This window comes from Sceloporus occidentalis, unplaced genomic scaffold (assembly GCF_023333645.1).
Source record: "Sceloporus occidentalis isolate IW3139 unplaced genomic scaffold, rSceOcc1.0.p SCAF_4, whole genome shotgun sequence".
In the NCBI taxonomy this organism is placed as follows: domain Eukaryota; kingdom Metazoa; phylum Chordata; class Lepidosauria; order Squamata; family Phrynosomatidae; genus Sceloporus; species Sceloporus occidentalis.
In genome coordinates this window covers 82,124,717-82,148,001 of record NW_028316984.1, presented here as the reverse complement: position 1 = coordinate 82,148,001, position 23,285 = coordinate 82,124,717, and the positions used below count along the sequence as shown (strand labels likewise).

The 23,285-nt window shown below is 42.0% G+C and overlaps 1 protein-coding gene across 2 annotated transcripts in view; it reads left to right on the top strand.

The window, feature by feature from the left end:
* CARNS1 (carnosine synthase 1) overlaps positions 1-23,285 on the top strand; it is a 35,361-nt gene that overhangs the window by 1,913 nt on the left and 10,163 nt on the right. The window contains exons 2-8 of one of the 2 annotated variants that reach the window (XM_089520577.1): positions 6,104-6,245; positions 12,784-12,803; positions 13,969-14,221; positions 15,977-16,066; positions 19,153-19,640; positions 20,740-20,941; positions 21,563-21,648. In XM_089520577.1, coding sequence (XP_089376703.1) covers positions 12,801-12,803; positions 13,969-14,221; positions 15,977-16,066; positions 19,153-19,640; positions 20,740-20,941; positions 21,563-21,648 — 1,122 coding nt within the window. In that variant the 5' untranslated portion in view covers positions 6,104-6,245; positions 12,784-12,800. The remainder of the gene's footprint in view (positions 1-6,103; positions 6,246-12,783; positions 12,804-13,968; positions 14,222-15,976; positions 16,067-19,152; positions 19,641-20,739; positions 20,942-21,562; positions 21,649-23,285) is intronic. The other variant, XM_089520576.1, reaches the window with a different exon arrangement.

Below are 23,285 nucleotides of genomic sequence, written 5' to 3'. Positions count from 1 at the left end.
GGGGCATTTCTGCTTGTGGGGTCCCTGCTTGACCCAAAGCCCCGCCCCTCTGAGCTTTCTCCTCCAATCCCCGAGTTCCATCCTTCTTTCCCCCCTTCTCCCCTCCCCTCCACCTGACAACATCCAGTTCCTATGGACAAAAAAGGAACAGATTCCCCATAGATGCCTAAGGAGGGGGGTGCTGGCAAAGGAGAGGGTCTGCCAGACCTTTTCCTGGGGGAGACTCCTGCCAGGAAACCAGAGGCCTTATTACAGATCCAGTTGGCCAGGCGGCAAAGTACAACACCCCAAATCCACAAACCAGCCACACTTTTGATTAGGGCCACCTGAATGCAACTCCTGTGTTTTGTGCCTTCAGGGTGGCCAATGAAGGCATCGCTCTTTTGGGGATGTTGGCTGTTATTGTACCGTCAGGTACAAGTGTGTGGTCAACAATAGCATCCATAGAATAACATGTAGAATGCAACAACATCCAGCATCCACAAAATAGTGATACGTTTACTGTTGTTGTTAGTTGCCCTCGAGTTGGTTCTGACTCATGACGACCCTGTGGATGAGACCTCTCCAAGAATCCCTATCCTCCACTGCCCTGCCCAGATCCTACAAGCCCTTGCCCATAACTCCCCTGATTGAGCCTATTCATCTGGTTTGTGGTCTTCCTCTCTTTCTTCTACCCTCTACCTTTCCTAGCATTATTATTTTTTCTAGTGATCTGTGCCTTCTCATTATGTGGCCAAAGTACGATAGTCTCAACTTGATCATCTTTGTTTCCAAGGACTGTCCAAGGTCTGATCTGTTCAAGGACCCATTTGTTTGTTTTCTTGGCTGTCCATGATATCCTAAGTACTCTTCTCCAGCATCACATTTCAGATGAGTTGATTTTCCTTCTGTCTGCTTCCTTCACTGTCCAGCTCTTGCATCCGTACACGGTAATTGGGAATACAATGGCTTGAACTATTCTGACTTTAGTGCTCAGTTGTATGTCTTTGCTCTTCAGTATATTTTCCAGTCCCTTCATAGTTGCCCTTCCCATTCCTAGTATTCTTCTTTCTTGACTTCAGTCTCCATTCTGGTCAATGTTTGATCCTAGATATGGGAATTCTTTTAACTATTTCAATACAGTTATTAGGGCAACACAAATGCACACCAGGCTTTTGTGCATTTTGAGTTGACCAGTAAAGATATTGCTGCTGCGTGGATTTGGGGTGTTGATGCAGTCTGAAGTACAAGCAGGTAGTTCAAAGGACAATAAGGCCGCTGAGTATGTTAACACTCAAAATCATGTATTTTGTGCATTTGAGTCAGCCAATAAAGGTATTGCTGTTTTGTACATTTTGAATGTTATTAGAATTCAAAGATATAGCCATGCTAGTCCGTAGAATAGAAAGATCTTGTAGCACCTTTGAGACTCACTGAAAGATGTTATTGTCAGTTGGATGTTATTGTAATCTAAAGAACAAGTGGGTGGTCTAAAGGACAATAAAGCTGCTGAGTACAATAACATCCAACATCCACAAAACATCTATACCTTTATTAGGACAGCCCAAATGCACATCATGTATTTTGTGCATTTGGGCTGGCCAATAAAGGTATCACTGTTTTGTGCATTTTGGATGTTATTGTACTCAGCAGCTTTATTGTTCTTTAGACTACCTGCAGTGGAAGCATGATACACACACACTGAGGCTGACTTCAGTGCTGATCTTTTTCTGCCCTGTGGGTTTGCCATTTCTCCCACAAACAAGTCCAGAAAGGGCAAGGGTGATGCCAACATTCACCCCTCTCTCCTTTATCCTGTGGCAAAAAAGGGAGATATGACACTAGCGGATGTGAAGTGTCAAGGGGTTAATTCAAAATCAGTAGCTGCCAGCCTGGGCTGGATTACAGACTCCCACCAGCCTTTCCATGAGCTGGGGATGATGGGATCCATAGTTCGACAACATGTCTTAACAACCCACCATTGGGAACCAGTGGTTTGGTGTATACCTGAAAGGCAGCTCAGCTCTCTGCATTCCCCATCTTTGCACTTTTGGCAAAGGAAGAAGCAAGGGGGGTGTTCTTCTCTACCCATCATAGGAGTCTGGCTGTGGAGGCTTCACCACATCTCCAGGTTTCTGCAGTCTTCCTCTAGTGCCATGTAGACTTGGGGTTGCTGTGCATACTGAAGTCTCAGGAGTATGGGGTGGGGAGGTGGGGGGGGGGAGAAAAGTCCCATGAAAACTTATAAGGCTGAAATTGGTTCCTTATTCCCAGTTCTGTATTTGCATAAAAATTCAAAACACAGTAAAATTATTCAAATGAACAAAGACATGAGGTTTGAATGCCAGTGAACTCCAGAAATATCTTCTAAATACCTGATGGTGCATGTTGCCTTATTCGTCTGAATGATTTAGCTATGTTTCCAATATTTGTGCAAATAAGGAACTGGGGAGAAGGAATCAACTTTCCCCTACTTTAAGGCTGGAGAATGTGCCATCCATCACACTACACTGTTGTGTGTGTGCCTTCGAGTCACCTGTTAATTTAGTGTGACCTGTGATTTTTTCATAGGGTTTTCTTAAAAGTAAAGGTAGTCCCTTGACATAAATGTCTACTCATAACCAACTGTAGGGGGCACTGCTCATCTCCGTTACTAAGCATTGTCCAAAGACGAATCTTGTGGTCATGTGGCCAGCATGACTGCACCGAACGCTGTTATCTTCCCACTGAAGTGGTACCTATTTATCTATTTGCATTTGTATGCTTTCGAACTGCTAGGCTGGCAGAAGCTGGGACTAGTGACAGGAGCTTACCCCATTCAACACTTGGGTCTTGAACTGCCAACCTTCCAATCTTCTGATCATCAGAATTGGCATCTTAAGCACTAAGCCACCCCATCCCTGGGTTTTCTTAGACAAGGAATAATCAGAGGTGGTTTTGCCATTTCCTTTCTCTGAAATATAGCCCAGCCATAAAGCATCTGGTATTTGTTGGGTGCAGTCTGGCTTACATACCTAGAAGAAAATATCAAATAGTGGCATATTCCCATATTACAAAAGTGAGGAATCTACAACATTTAGGTGTTGTGAACCTATAAACCCCATCGCTGCCTGATTACTGAAAAAATGTGTGGGGATTATTTGAACTTGTGTCTATCCACATCTGGAGGGCCACTGGTTTTTTTACCTTCCATTCTGGCAAGGTAATGTCAAAAGAAAATCTACCACCTCATTTTGTATACAGTGCACCCTTTGTTTACGCGGGGATCCATTCTGGACTCCCCACATAAAACAAATAATGCGTATACTCAAGCCCCATTTAAATGAATGGGGCTCGTGCACGCGGTGACACGGTGGCACGCGCATGCCACGGGCACATGCCCCATTCATCTCTATGGGATGCGCCACCCCTTCCTCCCCACGCAGCTTTCAGCATATGCTGAAAGCTGCGTAAAGCGCGTCCACATATGACTCGGACACACTGTAATATGTAAATTGGCTCTTTGTCAGAATGGGTAGTAGTAAACTAAAGAGAGATCTGGGTAGATGTGGAAACCAAGAAATGTGGTAGATGGGCTTTCAACCAGTCAAGAAACATTTGGTCAGCTGAGCACTGAATTATTGTAAAGTATTTTTAAAGCATTGTGTTTACTAGGTCAACTACAACAAATACTTTGATCATCATCTGGTCTGATGCTTGGATAACTCTAAATGCAAACTTTTTCTTTATCATCACCATCATATCCCATCTTTTTCTCAGTTTAGGCCTGAAGGCAACTTATAACTTGAAATAAACCTACCAGTTATTCTGAAATAATTAAATTAACTTCTTTAAAATTGTAATTAATTAGTGTAACTGGTAACAGTGTTGGGTGAGGGTTATGGAACAGCAGCTTTGCAGGTCTCACACAAGCCAAAAATCTTTTAAACTGGATGTGCCATGGATTTTATGTGTGTCCAAACCTTTGATTTTATGCGTGCCCAAACCTCTGCAGCTGAGCAACGAAGCCTTCCAATTTTTATGGCCAGAGGCCAGAATACAACATCTGATGATCTCTTTGACTAAGGCTGAATAGTACACAGTGAATAAATCAACAATTCTGTCCTAGGTGCATACTTAAATTGGGGTTATCTTTGGAATTGGAGGGGAGGAACTAAAGAATAGATTTTTAAATTCTTGTATTAAATGTTAGTATTTCCTTTGAGAAATACTGATGTTGAAAGAGAACCTACTACATTACATATTACTGAGCAATTGCAATCAACAACTTACTTGAACCTGCTGAATGATCACAGATTGCTTCCTCTTAGCACTTAGATAACAGACAAACATTTGAGCATGGTCTGAAAGCGATACACCTTCTTTTTCAGAAAGTGGTTGTAAATAGCTGCTTGCTGTGGCAAGTAAAGATCTCCACCAGCTACAGCTGCTTTTATAAGCGGAAGAAGAATTGATTTCTTTCCTTTAATGTGTAACAAATGAACACATGAAGCTGTGCTGTTTATTTATTAGTTACATTAACATCCCACCTTTCCTCGAGTGAGCTCTAGGCAGAATGCATTATTATGTTCCACACCTTTTCACAGTAGGTCTCTGAGGAGGTCAGGCTGAGAGTGACTGGCCCAAAGTCGTCCAGCGAGTTCCATGAGCCTGAGCCTGTGAGGACTGTTGTTGCTGTGTGCCTTCAAGTTGTTTCCGACTTGGGGCAACCCTAGGGCAAACGTATCATGGGGTTTTCTTGGCAAGATTTGTTCAAAAGAGGTTTGTCATTGCCTTCCCCTGAGGCTGAGAGCATGGGACTTGCCCAAAGTCACCCAATTGGTTTCATGGTGGAGCTGGGAATCAAACTCTGGTTTCCAGAGTCGTAGTCCAACACTCAAGCCACTACACTGCACTGACTACCTGTGAGGATTGGAACCTAACCTGCTGCATTTTCCAAAGTCTGGCCACACCACATTGGCTCTCATAGCTAGCTGGATCATTAGTCCATATTACTCAGGACTATCTGTTCTGGGACAGAGAGCACTTACCAGATGTGTAGGTTTTTAAAATCCAGAAGCACCAGTCAGTCAAACTAGTTGTAAGGAATTATGGGAGCTATAGTCTAACTATATCCTCTGACTATCAGTGGCTCATTAATTGGAGGTGGTTCTGTGTATCTCAAGCCTCTACTTGGAATGGAGTTATGAGCGGTGTTATGAACCTTTCTCACTGAGCTATGTATGGTCATGGGGCTGGTAAAATGATTAATGTTCAAACGTTTGCCAACTTCATTCCATAGCTTTCTCACTGTTTGATTTGTGAGCACTCGCCCTCTATTTCACTGGAATTATCAGCTCTTGATTAATCAGAAACATCTGTACCTTTAAAGAGTCTTGCTCCAGAGAAAATTGCCTGTAGGTATATTACATCCCTAAGGTGGGATTCTGGGAGCTGAGTCCAAATGAATAACTTTTCTGAGCTCTGTTTCTTGGCCACCTTTGAAGACCTTGGTCTAACCATGGCAGTTTATAATACAAAAAACAGTACAGCCCAATATAAAGCAGATTATAAAAGCACCTTAAGTTTAAACAAATGTAAAATAAGCCAGTTATAATAAAATACAACTTCCGATATCTAACAGTTTCACACAACATAACATAAAATCTTTTCAGTTAGAAACAGGAGAGATCAGATAAATTTTTAAAGCCCGCTAAAAAGTGAATTCAGAAGAAGCAAGTCATTCATCGCTCTCTTTCTGAAGGTAACTCCATAGGATGTGAGAGCCATTACCAACAATCCCTGTTTATAATTCTTGTCAATGCGTCAAGCATATCTGTTGGAACTTCTAACATGAACATTTTCAAGTACAGTGCAATCTGTACCTGCTGATTATTTGGGAAGAAATCAGGGTTTCATGGTCAGTAAAGTAAGCAATATGTATGTCTTGAACCTAACCAATATACAGATGGCACCTGTTGCTTGAGCAAAAAATTACAGCTTGAGTTTTTGAAAGTACCAAAATTATTATCTACTGATATCTAAAACAAAGGAGCCAATTCTGTTTTCATGGAAATCGTCTGCAATTCATCCTGTTCAGTGTCCCTTTTACAACAACTGTGGTACTGTTTGTTTGTTTTTACAGTGCCTGTGTGTACTTGGAATAATGGGTGTCCTGCTTCCAGCATCCCAAGCACTATCCCTTGCAATAAATGGATTACTTTTCCTAGGAACTGTCTCTGGAAACAACACTCAATGTTCAACTATTTCTGTCCAAAAGGAAGCAAGTAAATATTCAGACCCCAAACAGCTTGAAACGATGGTACTAATGTGGGAAATAAAATGGATTTAATTGTGAACGTTTGTTACAAGAATATGAAAAGAACCTAGTTTTGGATCAGACCAAATGTTTATCTAGTCCAGCATCCTGTTTTGCACAGCAGCTAAATAAGATGCACCTGGAAATCCCACAAGCAGGATATGAAGGAAATATCTCAGCATGTGGCATTCCCCAGCATCTGGTGTTAATAGAGATGATGATGATGATGATGATGATGATGATGATGATGATGATGATGATGATGATGATGATGATAGAGTTTATTCATATCTTCCCACTTCTCCCAATTGGATCAAGGCAGCATCACAACAGAGTTTAAAAAATACAATTGAAACATTACAATATTATTATCACACAAGTTAAAACCACAGTTAAAAACATAAAATCAACAATCATGGGGTCAGATGCTCTTGTTCCATACAGAAACAGTCTGTAATTCATAGAAGGTCAGGTGGGTATTGTAGATAGCCACAATTATCCTTGTCCTGTCTGAACTTAACTAATTTCCTTTTAAAGCTATCCAAAATGACAGCTGTAACAATATCTTGTGGCAGTGATTTCCTCAGTGTAATGATACACTGTGTGAAAACATATTTCTTTCTTCTGTCCTACATTCCCATCATAGGGCTTCATGGAATGACCCTAGATTCTAGAATATTGAGAGTGCAGATCTTCTCTTTTTTAGTTTTTAAACACCATGTGTAATTTTATAAAATAGACTGTGCCTCCCATTTCCCTTTTTTCAGCAGAGCGTCTTGCAGAGTAAACCCTGCAGCAGAAACACTTGGCAGCATTTCTCTGAAAGTTGTAAAGGGGAGTTTTCATTTTAAACAAATTGGAACCAACTTTAGTTTTGTCTTACATTATTTCTGCTAGGTACTAGTAGTGGCACATAGTGCTGGTAATGAACATTCTGGCTTTCAGTGATTAGTTAGTAGCCAATTCAAACAGATACTACACTGATTTAATGCAAACATCAGATTATTGTAATGAGTAACAGTTTTCCCTGACAGCCAGAATGGTGCAGCCAAAATCAGATGTTGGCAAGAAGACTAACTTCATGATGTATACATTGGCTGCAGCAATGCTAGTATCAATCAGTTCTCTTTTCATAAAGACAGTTTAGTTTAAAATAATACTAACAGACCCAATTTTTTAAAATAAATGTATTAATAAATTAAGTGCATAATTATCTTGAATAATTCAGTCATGTTTCTTCCACACCTATGCTAAAATGAGATTTTACTCATGTTAGAGCAATAAGTAGTAAAGCTTCAGGCTTTAATTGATTAATTGGCGAGATTAATCAACTAAAGCCTTAATCACAGATTACATTTTGAACCTTGGTTAATTGGTGGAACTTGCAACATGTGAAGACTCAGGGATTTAGGATCAAAAATGTGCCAGGCCTTTCTTGTTGGAACAGATTTTGTAGAAAAAGCAACATAAAAACAGATTATTTTTTTCTCATTTGTATCCAAAAGCTAGTGAGAAAATCGCATTCTGAATGGCAGGCAACTGGATAAAAAAATAATGAATCATCATTAGGGTAAATATATCTTTTAGCTCTGTCTAGATCTTCTCTTAATCAGACCTTGAACTCATTTATTTGAACACTGACGATATATCTGGATATAAAAGGGAGGATTCCATATTCATAAAATGTGTTTTTCTTCTGACAATGTGCTGGAACTTCATTAAGTCTGGCTGTAAAATGGTACAACCAAAAATTGTGCCCTCCTTCCCAATATGGAGATGTAGTCATGTAATATGAAAGGGCAAGGCTTTAACTCTGTCCAGTTATGCTGTCATTACTAGATTATGAACAGCCAGCCTGGTGTAGTGATTTGAGTGTCAGACTTACTCTGGAGACCAGGATTCGATTTCTAGCTTGGCCATGAAACCCACTGGGTGATCTTGGGCAAGTTCCATGCTCTCAGCCTCAGGATAAGGCAATAGCAAGCCTCCTCTGAACAAATCATGCTAAGAAAAACCCAATATAGGGTTGCCTTAGGGTTGTCCTAGGTCAGAGACAACTTGAGGGCCCACAGCAACAACAAAATAGCCTAACCATAACCAGCCTTGCACCTGACAATTAAAAAAGAATTATAGTAATGTGGCCCCCATATTCAATGCTCAGATAGCATTTCTTCCACTTATAAGAATTGTATTTTCCCTGGACTTAAAAGGGACCTTGGCACCAGTATTGATGCTTTACTGATAGAATTACCCTTCATGTTTGTAACCAGATTCTGACTGTTTCCCAGGGATTTATCTAGCTGTATGGTGTAAAGCAACCAATAATAGATGGGGTGAAGAAGAAAAGCAATGCAGGCTGGAGGGAAGTTTGGTAGGTTGAGTGCCAGTAGGCATTTCTACACATGCTGTTTCAGCTCACACCTTCCATAGCTCTCATGTTTCAGAAGGAGGCCCAGAAAGGGAACAGGAATCACCATGCAGCTAATAAGAATATACTGGCATCAGGTTATTTTGGGGATAGTTTGTGCAGCTCATATCACAAAGAAACAGAGCTGAGGTTATTTGCATTATCATGCTACCTCAGATGGGTGTGTCAGAACTGCATGCCGCCATTACCTTATCAATAACCTGCTGGTACCAGGAAAAGAGAAGAAACCTGCTTGCAGATACTCTTCTAACTGCTTAGCATGTAACTTATATACCACTCCGTGTGCATCTTTCCTCATGTCTTCCTATGGAGAAGCCCAGGAAGTTAATCTGTGTAGTAACGAGGAAGTGATTATTTCAGAGGAGTCAAGGAACACTACTGTTTAACTTGGAGTTTGTATACTTGAATACATAGTTTGTATACATAATGTGTACCCATAGAAGTGAATTGAAATCCAGAAAAGCTGATGATGAAATAAACCAGAATTAAAATGCTGCTAGCTTCCTTTTGTTCTGTTTCCTCTGCCCTGTCCCTTTTCCATTTTAATACATTACTGTGAGCCCGTACAGACAGGCAAAAATAAAGCTGCTTTGGGTCATTTTGGAGGTATGCTGTTTAAATGATGTATGCATCCTAAGAGGCTGGAAGTTGCGCCAAAGCCACATTTCAGTCCTAAAGACTGTGGCCCGTTACAGATGGGCCGCATAGTACGTGCGGAGCGCATACTAGGGTTAGGAAGGGGTGGTGCTTCCGCACCCCCTAACCCTAGTGCGTGCTCTGCACGCACAAAATGGTGGCGGCCGTTCCACATGGCCGCCACCATGACGACGTCACGACCGCGCCGCCTCTATACGGGGTGGCGCGGACGTGACGTCATCTCTCCGCTCCAGGGCGCTTAGTGCGCCCTTAGTGCGGAGCAGGAAGGAGCTCCGTTTCGGAGCTCCTTCCTGGTTTGCGTCCGCTGGGCGCAGCCTTCAGATGGCTGCGCCCAGTGGTGCAAAGGAGAAAGGGGCCAAGCGGCCCCTTTCTCCTCCTCCCCACCGCCACGGGGTGTCCTTGGGGCTTGAAGCCCCAAGGACACTCCTTTCCAGGCTGCGGGGAAACTGCCTTTTGCCGCTTCCCCGCAGCCTGGAAAGCAGCGGATCGGGGCCTCAGCGGCTGCCGGTCTAGCCACTGAGGCCCCGATACACTGGGGAAAGGGGCGGGTGCAGACCGCCCCAAACAGGCGGTCTGTAACCCGCCTGTGTGTCATTTAAACAGCATACCTCCAAAGTGACCTGAAGCAGCTTTATATTGGCCTGTCTGTATGGGCCCTTTGTGTCTGTGTGTATAAGGCACAACGTTGGCAAAGCCAGTTCCACCAATCATAGCAGTACTGTGGTGCAAGAAGCTCTATCTGCTAAAGCATTCCTTTCTACACACTTGTCACCTCAGGGTTGGATGGTGCCAATGCAAGATATGGCAGGAAATCTAAAAGATGATAAAGTTGTATGAGTCCCAGGCAAAGAAATGGAGGACATAGCATTACAGTGTGAGCTTACAGGATAGCTTCATGGCAGAGTGGAGGTCAAGACAGAGAAGAAATCTGAAGCTGTATAGAAAAGTTCCAGGATCCTTCAGCTGTAATGACTGCTGGCCATGTTGCTTGGGGACTCTGGGAGCTCTAAGCCAAAAAAATTAAATTTTCCAAACCAGGTTTTTGTGGCTGAATACTTCAGGTAAGTGGAGTAATTTACACAGAGTTACAGTAACCTGCAAACTTATTGTGGGTGCACAGTTTAGACTTGGTGGTAATGGGCAGAATATTTATTTTGTCCCTATTTCTGTCAAAACTGTGAAAAAATTAGAATTTGCAAAATTTAAATTCAGCAAGTGTGTAAAATGGGTAATAGCATTTATCCTGTGTGACAGAAGGACCTGGTAATTTTCGCTACAGTCATGTGGTCTAGAAGCTTGCTTTTTAACTAAAAATGTACATGTTTCAGATTCAAGTCTTTAACAGATTTTGTATATTAAGCTTTATTCCATACTGTGTGGCATGGTCATAACTGTATCATTTCAATGCATCTCTGGAGCACTAATATTAAAGCAGACAACAAATGTGAATCAATAGCTCTTTATGCAGAAGACACAACATTTTTTTAAAAATTGGTGAAACTAGCTTCATGCCATCATCATTGCCCATGGTATCTACTCACACACCTGTGATTTTGCTGTCATCTCTGATCAACTAATGTTTTGCCGGCTGATTGATTGACTTTCTTCCTCTATTCTCCATGAAATGCTTCAAAAACCTGTGATGAGAAATAGTGGCGAGGGGAGTGTGCCCACTTTGTGGGCAATGGGGACTCTGTCATACTGTTTTCAGCTCTCTGAAAGATTACATCTCTGCCTGTTTGTTTCTAATTGGCTCTGCTCCAACAATCCCTCATTGCCCAGAGCAACTGTTATCTAGGGGGACAGGAAAGCCATTGACTGAACAGATAAAGGGGGCCTTGCATGAACCTTGCATGAGCCAGGGTAGTAGACTGAGGAAAAACGGAGGGAGGGATAGTGGGCATGTTAGTTTAATCCTAACCTCATTTTTTTATCTTAATCTTCTTGAATAACTGGGAATTTCACAGTTCACTGATCCCCAGGGAATTGCTCAACAAACAGCCCAGCCTGAATACACAGAGCAGGGTATTTGCCTGGTACCCAAACCCTTTCAAAATCCCCCCACCCCCACCCCCACCCCCACCACCACCACCACCACCACCACCACCACCATCAGCACATGTACTGGCTGCAAGTTATTTTCTAATTTGCGCCATCCTTCCTAGTGGAATGGGTATAGATTGCCAAGTGCACAAGTACAGGACTGTTTAATTGCTGTCAGTGCTCCAAGGCTGCAATGCTAGACATGCTTCCTAAGAGGATAAGCTGTACTGCATGTAAGGGGACTTGCTTATAAGTAAATGTGTATAAGATTACACTGTGAGAAATTCAAATGCTGCTCTGAGCCCCATGGAAAATGAAGAGGAGGTTATATACATAACACATTTAATTAGATGATAAATGGCAACTTCTGTGGTCTAATCTGCTTTCAATTTGTTTTTAATTTGGTTGTTTTAATATAATTCAGTGGTACTCAGACCTTTTACCCTTGCCCCCCCTTTATATTTACATGTTGATGTCACCCCTCCCACTCAGTCTTGTATATGAATAAAAATATTTTGTTTATTTAGTATGCACATTTATACATATTCATATTTTAACATTTAATAAGGATTTAACTGTTCAAATTAGAACAGTTCTATTTAAGTAAGTTCAATGTTTAACTCAACACATGTGTAACTTTTACACATAAAAAGTTTGTGAACAGGAGGAGGAAGGGGGATCAGGGGCTCCAAATCTCATGCCTCCCCTTGAGAAACTCTCATTCTCCCTCTGGGCATCCTTCCCCACCATTTGAGAACCACTGTGATTATTGGTTTAATTGTGTTTTACTATACTGTGTATATGTGCATCTGGTTTTAATTCTTCTTAAGACTTAGTTCTGGGAGAAAGGCAAAACCTAGTTCTAGAAAAAAGATGGAATATAAATAAATAGGTATTGAAAAAGGATGCAGAGTTCTTGTTCTTTGATGAACATGCACCATTTTTTTTAAAAAAAAAAAAGACTCTTCCAGTAGGATAACTAAGATGGGCAGCTGGTTGCCTTGAGGACAGAACTTAAGCAGGGATGCAAAAAAAGCATCACATATCTTGTTGTATATCAGCAGTGATTTAAAAAGTTATGCCAAACCCATTTAGTCTTTTCTGTTCAGTGTGTAGTAAAGCATGATGTCAATATGACAAGTGAAGAGCTCTTTCTTGTTTGAATCTTCAGTGGGGGCAGTAGATCAGGCAGAAGGGTTCTGGCATAGTGTCTCCTTGGCCTTTGCACTCCAACATGTTTTACTGGGAAGGTTTGGCTTCTTGACAATTAAGTGTCCTATTCATATGGAAGCCAACTGGGATTGGGAGTGGGATCTCAACCTGGGTTGCAATTGGCATAAAGTAACTGACTTTTTCTCTCTCTCCATTTCTCTTGCAGAATCTTCACCCTGAACGATGGTGAGTTCAGAACTTTTTGTGGATCTCTTCCCTTCCTGCTTTATCTGTGTTTGTCTGTCTGTCTTTATGTCCACTCATCCATTCTCCCTTACAACGATAGGGAATACCAGTTTGCCTTCTGATTTAGCCAAGGCTGGAGCAGAATTTATTCTTGGTCATTGAAGGTTTTTAAAGCAATTTGTCTGACTTGTTTGTTGTTTCCCTTGTGTGCTTTTTTTCTAACAGTTAAACAATACAGAATGAAATTGGTAACATATTCTCCACTGTTCCAGAATTTGTGTAGGACCATCTTCTGTTCTGCCTGAATTGCAGGTGTGGAATTTTTTCAACCTGAGGGCCAGATTTCCACCTGAAAAATATCTTGGAGTTTGGGATGGTGGTGAGGTTGTGTGTGAGCTCTTGGTGTGTCTACTTTGTTTTTGCTGTTGGTGTGTCTACCAACAGTGCTGTACCAAAGTAGGCACTCTCTCACACATTCTTTCCTCAGAAACATATTATTCATATATGCAAACATGTACACATAGTTTACCCTGTTTATGCACCTACCATATGCATAAACGCAAACCCATTCTCTCTCACAGAGAGAGAGAGAGAATTAGAGAGAAAATTATGCACACTGAACATTTCTCTTTCCTTCTGTTGCTGCTGTAGTGGCAAACAGAGACTTGTCCTTGTGGAGCTTGAACCTTCCTAAAGATCTCAGGGCTTTTTCACATAAGGCAATTATAGTGCTATGATTCCACTTTTAATGGCTGTGTCTACATCCTATAGAATCCTTGGATTTGTCTTCTGATGGGGCACTAGAGTTCTTTAGCTGAAAATTTTAAATGCCCCCCTCCTTGAACTGCACCTCCCAGGATCCCATAGGATGGACTCATAGCAAGTGGAATCATAGCACTATAACTGTGTAATGGGAAAGGCCCCCTAGTTCTGTACACTCCCACCTTCTGTGCAGAGCTTCCAGGAACCACCACTGGAAGACCTTTGTGGCACTGTAGGTCAACATTTCAGCCAGCCAAGGCAATGAAACTCCTTTCCCCCATCACTGGCTACCGCCAGAAATTGGATTCTCTCCATTCTTCTGGGAGAATCTGTTTTTGCTGCAGCTATATAGCCTCACATTTCCTGGGTCTATTTCTTCCTTTTTACCTTTCTTTTTCCACAGCTGTCTCTGGATCAGATCCACACCGAGCCACCCCCAACACCCAAGGAGCTAGACTGGGCAGAGCAGGGGTTCCTACCACCTTTGAGCCCTCTGCGCTGTGCCTGGCGCCGTGATGTGCCCCTGGATTGCAAGATCAGCCCAGAGGATGCCCAGGCACGGGCCTGGACAGCCTACTACTATGACCTCTTACAATGCACCTTGCAGCAGGAGGGACTCCCAGAGACTGTTGACCTCACCAAGGAACCCCGGACAGGTAAGCATTTCTCTAGCTAGAAGGAAGCGCATGGAAGTGCCTTTTTTAAAAACCTGCTGACATTTTCTCTCTTGAATGCCAGTTTGTTCACTCAAGATGTCAGTCATTTGTTCTGTGTTAAATGTTGAAATGAACACTTGACGATACTCCCCTGGGGATGGGTTTTTATCTCTGCAGACATGCAAATACTATTAACAAAACATTCCTGCACATTTCTTACAAGTGCAACACCAGAAAAACTAGTTTGTGAGAGTAAAGGGATGACTAAGATCTATGCAGCGGAACTAAATAATTTTTCAGTAATCTTGAATTTCAGTAATCCTAAAGGCTAGTAGTGGCAGCTTTGTTTGGGGAGGGGAACTTTTTACTCTTTGGGTTAATCTCAGTCTCACAACCTTCTTTTATGGTAGAATTTAAAGATATAGCTGTGTTAGTCTGTAGTAGAATCATTATGTAGAGAGACCTTGAAGCACCTTTGAGACATAGGCCCAGTACAGACCGGAGCTTTGTGAAATTAGGGCTCTGTAGGGCTTGGCATCCATATGTGCCCAGCCCTGCTTTCAGCACCCATGCACCATATTGCTGCACCCCCCAGGGCACGTGACGATGATGCGTGGGCATCCAAGCACCCAAACGGCGCTCGCCAGAAATGGCGTCATCATGGTGCATGAGTGCCATGATGATGATGCTAAAAAGAAACCACCTAGAGGGGTTTCTTTTTAGGGAGTACGGTGGTGCTGCACCGTATGGCTGGTGTGGCACCAACGAGGGGCAAAAACGGGCAGCATGGAGCCGCCCGTCTGTATCCCCCCTAACTAAAGGAAGATGCTGCTAACTTCTTCCTTTAATTAGTCTCAAAGGTGCTACAAGATCTCTCTACAACATTCTTTTATGTGCAATTTCAATGGTGCCATATTTTCTTACAATTTTGAGCAATGTGGGATATAATGTATTTTGTGTATACACTCGCCTCTCCACATTTGTGTTTTAGACTTTTGTGGATTTGATTATTCACAGATTTTATTAATATGTTCTCTCTAGGAATATCTGGGTCCTCCAACGCAACTCTATGGCCAACTTTAACAAAAATCACACTGAAGGACCTAGAGATTCCTAGGCATTTGTAGCTCGTTCAGTGCAATTCTGTGGTCAGTGTCTGGCAGATGCTGACCACAGAATTGCACTAGAGGATCTAGACATTCCTGGAGATGTGTTCTCTCAGCTTTTTGCTGTGAGGTCGAAGAATTTCATGGCCAGCATCCATAGGTTTTTTGTTTGTTTGTTTTTTTGGTAGGTTTTTTGGGCTATGTGGCTGTGTTCTGGAAGAGTTTATTCATGACATTTTACCAGCATTACTCAAAACTTCATTGGAATCAGGCTTAAATCATGCTGAGCTAGAAGCTGTGACCTGGGGTGCTTTTGCACTACATAATTATAGCACTTGGATACCACTTTAACCACTGTGGTTTCATCTTATGGAATCTTGGGGTTTGTAATTCCATGAGGTATTTAAATTTCTCTGCCAGACAGCCCCAGAGACTCTCCAAAACAATAACCCCCAGAATTCTGTAGGAGGGAGCTAGGGCAGTGAATGTGTTATCACTGTGTACTCTGAAAGAGCCCTAGATGGGCAGATTCAGTATCAGCAGTCCTGCCTTGAAATCCCGGACTTGTGTAATTTAGAGAGCAAGAATGTAAGATTTCAAGATGCAGTGATGAGAGGCAGGCCACTGATTCTGTTCTTGTCTTTTTCAGGGTTTGGTCCATCAGACATCACCATCTGTGTCTTGGGTTCCCCCACTTCATATCTGTCAGTACTTCTAGAAGGTGGCAACCAATGCCCTGGTGAGTTCCACTGTAAAGTTATATCCAAAAGGCTTGGTCAGGTCCCTTCTTTTTTGTCCCGCTGGGCAGCACATTGGCAATGTTTTTATTGGCAGGTGGTGAAGAACAAAGGAGTTACAGCTAACAGGGCCACTGCAGATCCCCACAGACAGTGTATCCCCAAAACGTTGTTTCCTGCTGGAGTACCTTCTCAGGAAGAGAGCACTATTCTGCTTACAGCTTTCCTTCTTTAACAGAGAAACCTACCAATAGCCTCCTTGCCCTCCGCAACTCACAAGAGTGGGGAGGGAGCATTAAAAGCTTGAGGGCCAAATTCCCCAAGTACATGTCCCCCCCAAATTTTTTGCCCCAAACTTCCTTGAGGTCTTTAAACAGAGGCTGGATGAGGCAGAGGCCATCTCTCAGGGATGGTTTGTTTGTGAGTTCCTGCTTGGCAGGGGGTTGGACTGGATGGCCTTTGTGGTCTCTTCCAACTCTATGAACTTCTATGAACATGGGAGACAATTTCATGACATTTTTGCTCCCTCAAGGCCATTTAAAGCCTCAAAGACTGCATCTGTACTGCAGAAATAATCCAGTTTGACACCACCTTAACTGCCATGGCTCCATGCTATGAAATCATGGTAATTGTAATTTGTTGTGACACCAAAGCTCTCTGACAAAGAAGGCTAAATATCTCAGAAAACTACAATTTCCAGAATTCCATAGCATGGAGCCATGGTATCAAACTGGATGATTTTGGCAGTGCAGATGCAGCCAAAGATGCCTTTCCCCCACAACAGGAACTACTACTACTATTAGTACTATTACTATTGGTTTTGTTGTTGTGGTGGTGGTGGTTGTTATTATTTCTTACCCGCCACTCCCCATGGATCAAGGTGGGGAGCAACAAAAATTAACGAACAATATCAGTTAAAAAGACTTCAGTTAAAACACACATCAATTTAAAAGGACAAATAAATGTACAAATATTAAAACAATCCACATCTTCCCTGGACCAAGATGTCTGTCTGTGCATGTTTCCTGCAGCCCCTCTTGGGCAGCTGCTGTGTTCCTGGCGTTCCTCCTGTCTCTTTTCAAAGCCTGAGACAGGGCTGTAACCAGAGCTCTTATGGCAGCTGAGCTACTCATATTTCTTTCTGGCCAAGGTGGCTATAGCAGCATGAAGCTGGAATGAACCAGAAGGTCAGCTCTCCAGCCTCCCTCACCAAGGCACAAGCCTCCCCACCTATCAGCATTCTCTCAGGACTCCAATTTATTCAAATCTATGAATGGGCAGCCAGCTCCTCTTCTAGAGTTCCATGAGCTAATTCATATTCTGCTTTAACATTAAGTGTGGAAAGTGTTTCAGTGGCAAAATACTAAAACCTGGAAAGGTTACTTTTTTGGAGTATGGTTCTCCGAACTCTCCAGCCAACATGGCCAGCATCAAAGTTTATTGATTTTTCCCCCTTTTTGCATTAAGGACTGAGTCATGGCATAATTATTGATTGATTAAAGATATATAGAGCTGTTTCTTGAAATTAAAATGCAGTAGATGACAACAGTTGTCAATTTTCTGGACTCTCATGCACATTATGAGCGGCTTAGTTTTTCTAATGCTTTGTAAACAGTGTAAGGACTACTGCCTGCTAATGCAACAACTGCTAATCTCAAATAACTTAAGTCTCCATTTCCTCTTCCCTTCTCAGTCCCTCTCAGTTCAGTGGTGCCTTATGGGAGAGAGTGGCAGAACAAGAATAGGATGCACTCCTCTTTGCTGGCTCCAATGGCTGATCAGGGCTGATAACCAGGGTGCTTACAGCACCAAGAGCATGTGGAGTGCCATATCTCCCAGTTGCTAGCAGTTATTCTGGTCCACTTATAGTATAGGCTGCTAAATTATGATAGCCCCTCTCAAAGTATACTAGGCTAAATTCAAAGTGCTAATTATGACCTTTAAAGCTGTGCAACTCTTGATTCCAAACTATCTGAAAGGCTGTTTACCTATACAAGCCCGCCCAGGTTTTTGTAGAGCAATTTTAGTTTCCTAAGACTCCAGCCTTCGTTAAGAAAATATTTAAATGCCAAAAATATCAAAGCTACGCTTATTAGGGTCTAGCTTTAAATCAGCAGAGTAGCAGAAACTTGTCCTTATCTAATTATGCTTCTCTAAGGACTGAGACTGACTAAAAAATGGACACAAGTAACTTGCAGTTTAAACAAAAGTTTAATAATGGCTTTAATCTACATATATGCTAATCTAGCTAATAAATAGTTCAAGTAAAGAAAAAAAAATATCTCACAATCTTTCCAAAGAAAGCTGAGAGAGGAAGAAGATGGGGAACCTAACAGGGCAGGAGAAAATCTTTGTGTGAGAGAAAACCTCCCAAAAGGAGGAGTGACCTGAATCATATAGTTTGTTTATCAATTTGCAAAGTTATTGGCCTATGATTCAATAGGAACAAATGGGATGTTAGAATGAGGGCAGACAGCAGGATTTGCATGCAGGAAAATCTAGCTATCTAAATAGGGGAAGAGAGAATACAAACATCTTCCAGCAGTTTTAAGATCTTTTAAGAGAGGGCTTCTTTTGGTCCCATTGCCATTACAGGTATGTTTGGTGAGGACATCTAAGAGAGCCTTCTCAGTGGCTGCTCCCACGCTGTGGAACTCCATCTCACAGGAGAGTCATTTGCTTCCTCTCTGCTCTCTAAATAAAGAAAGAAATAAAGAACTTTCTAATTTGGGAGGCCCTTCGCTCTTAACTAATGTGGCAGAGGCTTTTAGTGAGGTGTGCTGAGTTTTTATCTCTCTCTTTTTTACTATATTTTACATATATTTTAAACTGTTTTTACCTTGGGCTTTTAGTAGAATTGTATATTTAATTGTTTTTACTTTTTATATAATAAGATTTAACAGTATTTTGTTTTAATCCGTTGTACATTTCCTTGGTCCCTGTCCCAAGAGAAGGACTCCACAGAATATAAATTAAGTTATTATTTTTAAGGGATTGTTTTTTTTCCAGTTTGGGGCAAGCTTTTCTCTGTTGTAAGCCTTCTCATAATGCACTAATGGGCTGGGTCTCTTCTCTTTCTTCTGTCCAGGTAACATGCTGCTGTGTCTGTCACCAGCATGGCTATCCAAGGTACCTTCCGAAACCCACCCAGGAGAGTCATCCTTGCTAGTCTTCAAGGCTGTGACCTTTGATCTTGGTGGTCGTACAATGCTTGAAGAATTTTCACCCCCACGCCGTGTCACCTACTTCACTGGCTATTTTGGGCCATGCAAGGTGCAGGGCCAGTCAGCAGCAGAACTGGCCCGAGACCTTGACTGCCCCACAGGGGGCTCAGGAGAGCTGGCTCGCCTGCTGGAGGACAAGCTACTGACACGACAGCTCATGGACCAGCAGGCACAGGTGGCAGTGCCCCCCACACTGGCCTTCACCTTCAAGCGCCCACTACCCCTACGAAGCGTGACAGAGGAGCAGCATGTCCGCATGGTAGAGCTGAGTGGGCGTGAGGGGCAAGACAACCTGCTACAGGAGGAAATCACAGCCTTCTTGCAAGGCAGTGCCATGGAACCCTACACCCAGGTGAGGCCCCTTGGAGGGAGACCTAAATAAGGTGGAAGTTATGAAAAGTCATGTCACAGGGTTGAGGTAGCACACATCCCATATCCAGCTATAGATTAGGGGTGGAAAAAGAGTTGTTCTGGGCTGCATGTGGCCCCATGGGATTATTTTTTAGGGTCATGGCCCTTCAAAATTGCCTGGACTCTGTGATTTTTCTGGACAAAAATAAAAAGGTGAATTGCTCCTCCTGGAATCTGCCAATGATGTGTCTTTTAAATAGATTGCAAGAGAGCTCTGAACTGCTGAACTTTAAAAAAAGCACCTTCTTTTTTGTGGTTTTGACAGACTTGCATCTCTTGAAGGGAGAAAGTCAGTTTCTGGACCCAACGCAGTTGCCCGCCCCTTCTATAGATCAGTGTAGAATCTCTTCCAGCTTGAGGGTTGAATTCAGTTCCATAGACACTTTCAGGGGTTGCTTTCCAATGGTGCGTGGGGCCAGGTCAACAGAATGGGACTAGAAATACCAGCTTATTTTACCTTAAAACTCTACATGCTGGTAACTAAGCCTTGAGAGGGACATTCAGACCTTTTAGAACAAGGAAAAACTACAAAACTACTGTAGATTCAAAGATATACCCATATTACTTTTGTTAATTTTGTATTGTTTGTTTATGTTATTGTTATAAAACAAATAAAATATTCAATAAAAAGATATAGCTGTGTTAGTCTGTAAAATCAGTATGAACAGAGATCTTGTAGCACCTTTGAGACTAACTAAAAGAAAGAAGTTGGCATCATGAGCTTTCATAGTCTTAAATCTACTTCCAAATGCATCTGAGGAAGTAGACTGAAGTCTATGAAAGTTCCTGCTGTCAGCTTCTTACTTTCAGTTAGTCTTAAAGGTGCTACAAAATATCTCTACATACTGTACAACACTAAGAAGATCAATAAATAATGGAATTAGGGAAAGGGACATGGCCATCTGGAGAACTCTAAGAGGACCAGATTTGCCTCATAACTGAGGTTCCCTACCATACCTCAGCTATAGATCTTTTGAAGAAAGCATTATCTTGCAAATTAACCATCTCTATTTAAGACCTCTCTGTTGTACTTCCTACAGGTGGTAGTGAAACCGTCTGGTTGGCGCTGGAATGGAGCGCAAGCTGTGTCATTCCATGCTAAGTCAGAACATGGCTGTGTCTTGCAAGCTGTCCTTACACTGCTGGAGACCCTAGAGGAGGAAGAGAGCATCTTGCTGGAGGCCTTCATTCCCACTGCTCATATGGTCCAGCCTGGCCCTCCCGAGACAAACAGCTCTCCATGTAAGGAGATCTTCTAGTTGCTCCCTACTAAGGGCAGTTCACACCCTGTGCTCGCACCCCCAGGGGGCGTGAGATGGAATTTCAGGGGGTGTGACAAAGAATGCCTTGTGTCCTTGAGTAACTTTCATCACTCATTTTTGTCTAAATAAATTAGTATCTAATTGCTCAATTTTATGCACTGATTTTTTTTCTAAAGTTCAATTTGTTCACTCACAGAATTGTACGTGGTTCAATCTGTGGTTCAAAAATTAGAAAGTAGACTTCTTCATCTTCAAATGTGATATTACTTTTGTTGGGGATGTGAACATTAATCAAACATTTCTCAGGGATGAGGGGCATAGAAAAAATTGGGAACCTCTGGCCTAAAGTGCTTGAAAGTGATGCTTTACACTGGTAGTTTGCTAAATGGGAGAAGGGGGACAATTGATGGCACTAGCAATGTGGAAGGAAGCCAGCTTGGAAACCCAGAATCTTCCAGGATCATTACTTCAGACCAGAATATTCCCTCTGTTCTTGCTTTTGTATTTCGCCCCTTTCACTTTCTTCCATGTGGCTCTTTACTTTCAGTGTGCCTTTCTAATCCATTATCTCTCTCTCCTTGTTCTGCCTCTGCAATCCCAGGGAGCACTTCTCCACAGAACAATCTGGCAGTCCGAATATGTGCCGTTGTCTGCAGATCCCGAAAGGACCAGCCTCTACTGAGCAAGGTAAAAAGAAGAAGCCCTAAGTTATGTTGGAAATTAGTGATGGGGAGAGGGAAAGATAAGGAGAACCACCATGAGCAGAAAATCTTTAGCATTTTTGAGTCCAAAACACTACCCACCGCTTTAATTGCCCTGGTTCAGTGCTAGAGAATGCTGGGAATTGTAGTTTATTGTGGCACCAGAGCTCTCTGACAGAGAAGGTTAAATGTCTCACAAAATTACAGTTCCCAGGATTCCCTAGCATTGAGCCAGATCAGTTAAAGCTGTCTCAAACTGGATTATTTCTGCAGTGTGTTTTGGACTGGGGACACAGGAGTCTTTTCTTCTGTCTCCAATCAGCATAGGAAATTGTGTTGAGAAGAGGGAAATGCAAGGCTCTCTCACTAACTTTTAACAGTGATATGGGACGGACACCAAAAACAAGCTCTGGTTGATCTTTGCACATTAAGTGAGTCATGAGATCCAAATAATTTATTTTCTTTTTTTGGTTGGAACTGAGTTCGGTTTGATCTTCAGCCATGAAAATCACAATCTCTAATTTCCTCCTGGACAGGGAAATAATTTGTCCATCCTTTTTGTAATCTTGGGTTAGATCCAGATAGAGAGTAAACTCACTTTAATCAATGGCACTTAAATTAGTTTCAACTAGATTGGCCCATTGATTTGAATACATCTACTCCAAGAGTATTAAACCTGTTTTTGGCACCAGGACTCAAATTCCAATTTGAGAAGGGACTCAAGATCCATTTTGTGTAACTTGGTTTGGCATAAAAGTATCATGTTTGATATATTAAAAGTGCAGTTTATTTTTTCAAATAAACTGAACTTTTAATAGATGAAACATGATTGCACATTGAATGTACTTTTTAAAATATTATTTTTGTTATGAATGGAGCTACAAGTTCCAACTGTAAGCAACACCTAAACTATAAGGAACTTCTTTGCTTTTGTCAAGAACAGCCAAATACAAACAAATAAACACAAGAGAAACCATCAAGAATCATACAACAAAGAAAACTGTTTTGTCTCCTTTCGTGCTCCTTAGTGCCAAGTAGACGTAACACACTCATTCCCATAAAAAGAACTTACAAAAGGAAACCAAGAGCAGGAATTGCTTTACTGTGAGGGACTATACATAGTTTTAGGTAAAAGTTTACCTGTTACTTCATTTTGAGAAATAATGTGGAGGAAGTAAATATATAAACACTTTGTCTTAAGTATTTTTATCATTTTAAAAGAAAATATTCTGTAATTCTTCCCCAGTTTTTTGGGGCAGGGAAGAAGAAAAGGCTTTAGGAAAAAAACTGGAAAGACACCCCTCCCACCAAACATTTCCTTTTTTTCCTCCCCTTTTTTTGGGGGGGGGGCGGTCTTCACATCTCTAGACAGGGCCAAAGATAGAGTAGGTGGGCCAAAAAAAGTGGGCAGGACCAAAAGGTAATTCTTACAGTTTTGACACTTTTCTCCATCAAGCATACAAATACACAGCTCAGTTAACTGTATATCTACTCAGGGGTAATTCCCAGTGTAGCAGCTATCCTGCCTGCACACCACAGCTCAGTTTTACCCATTTAAATGTCTTTAAATTCCCTTTTATTTCCAATCACTGATCAGAGATTAGAGCAGAGGTTTCCCGACTC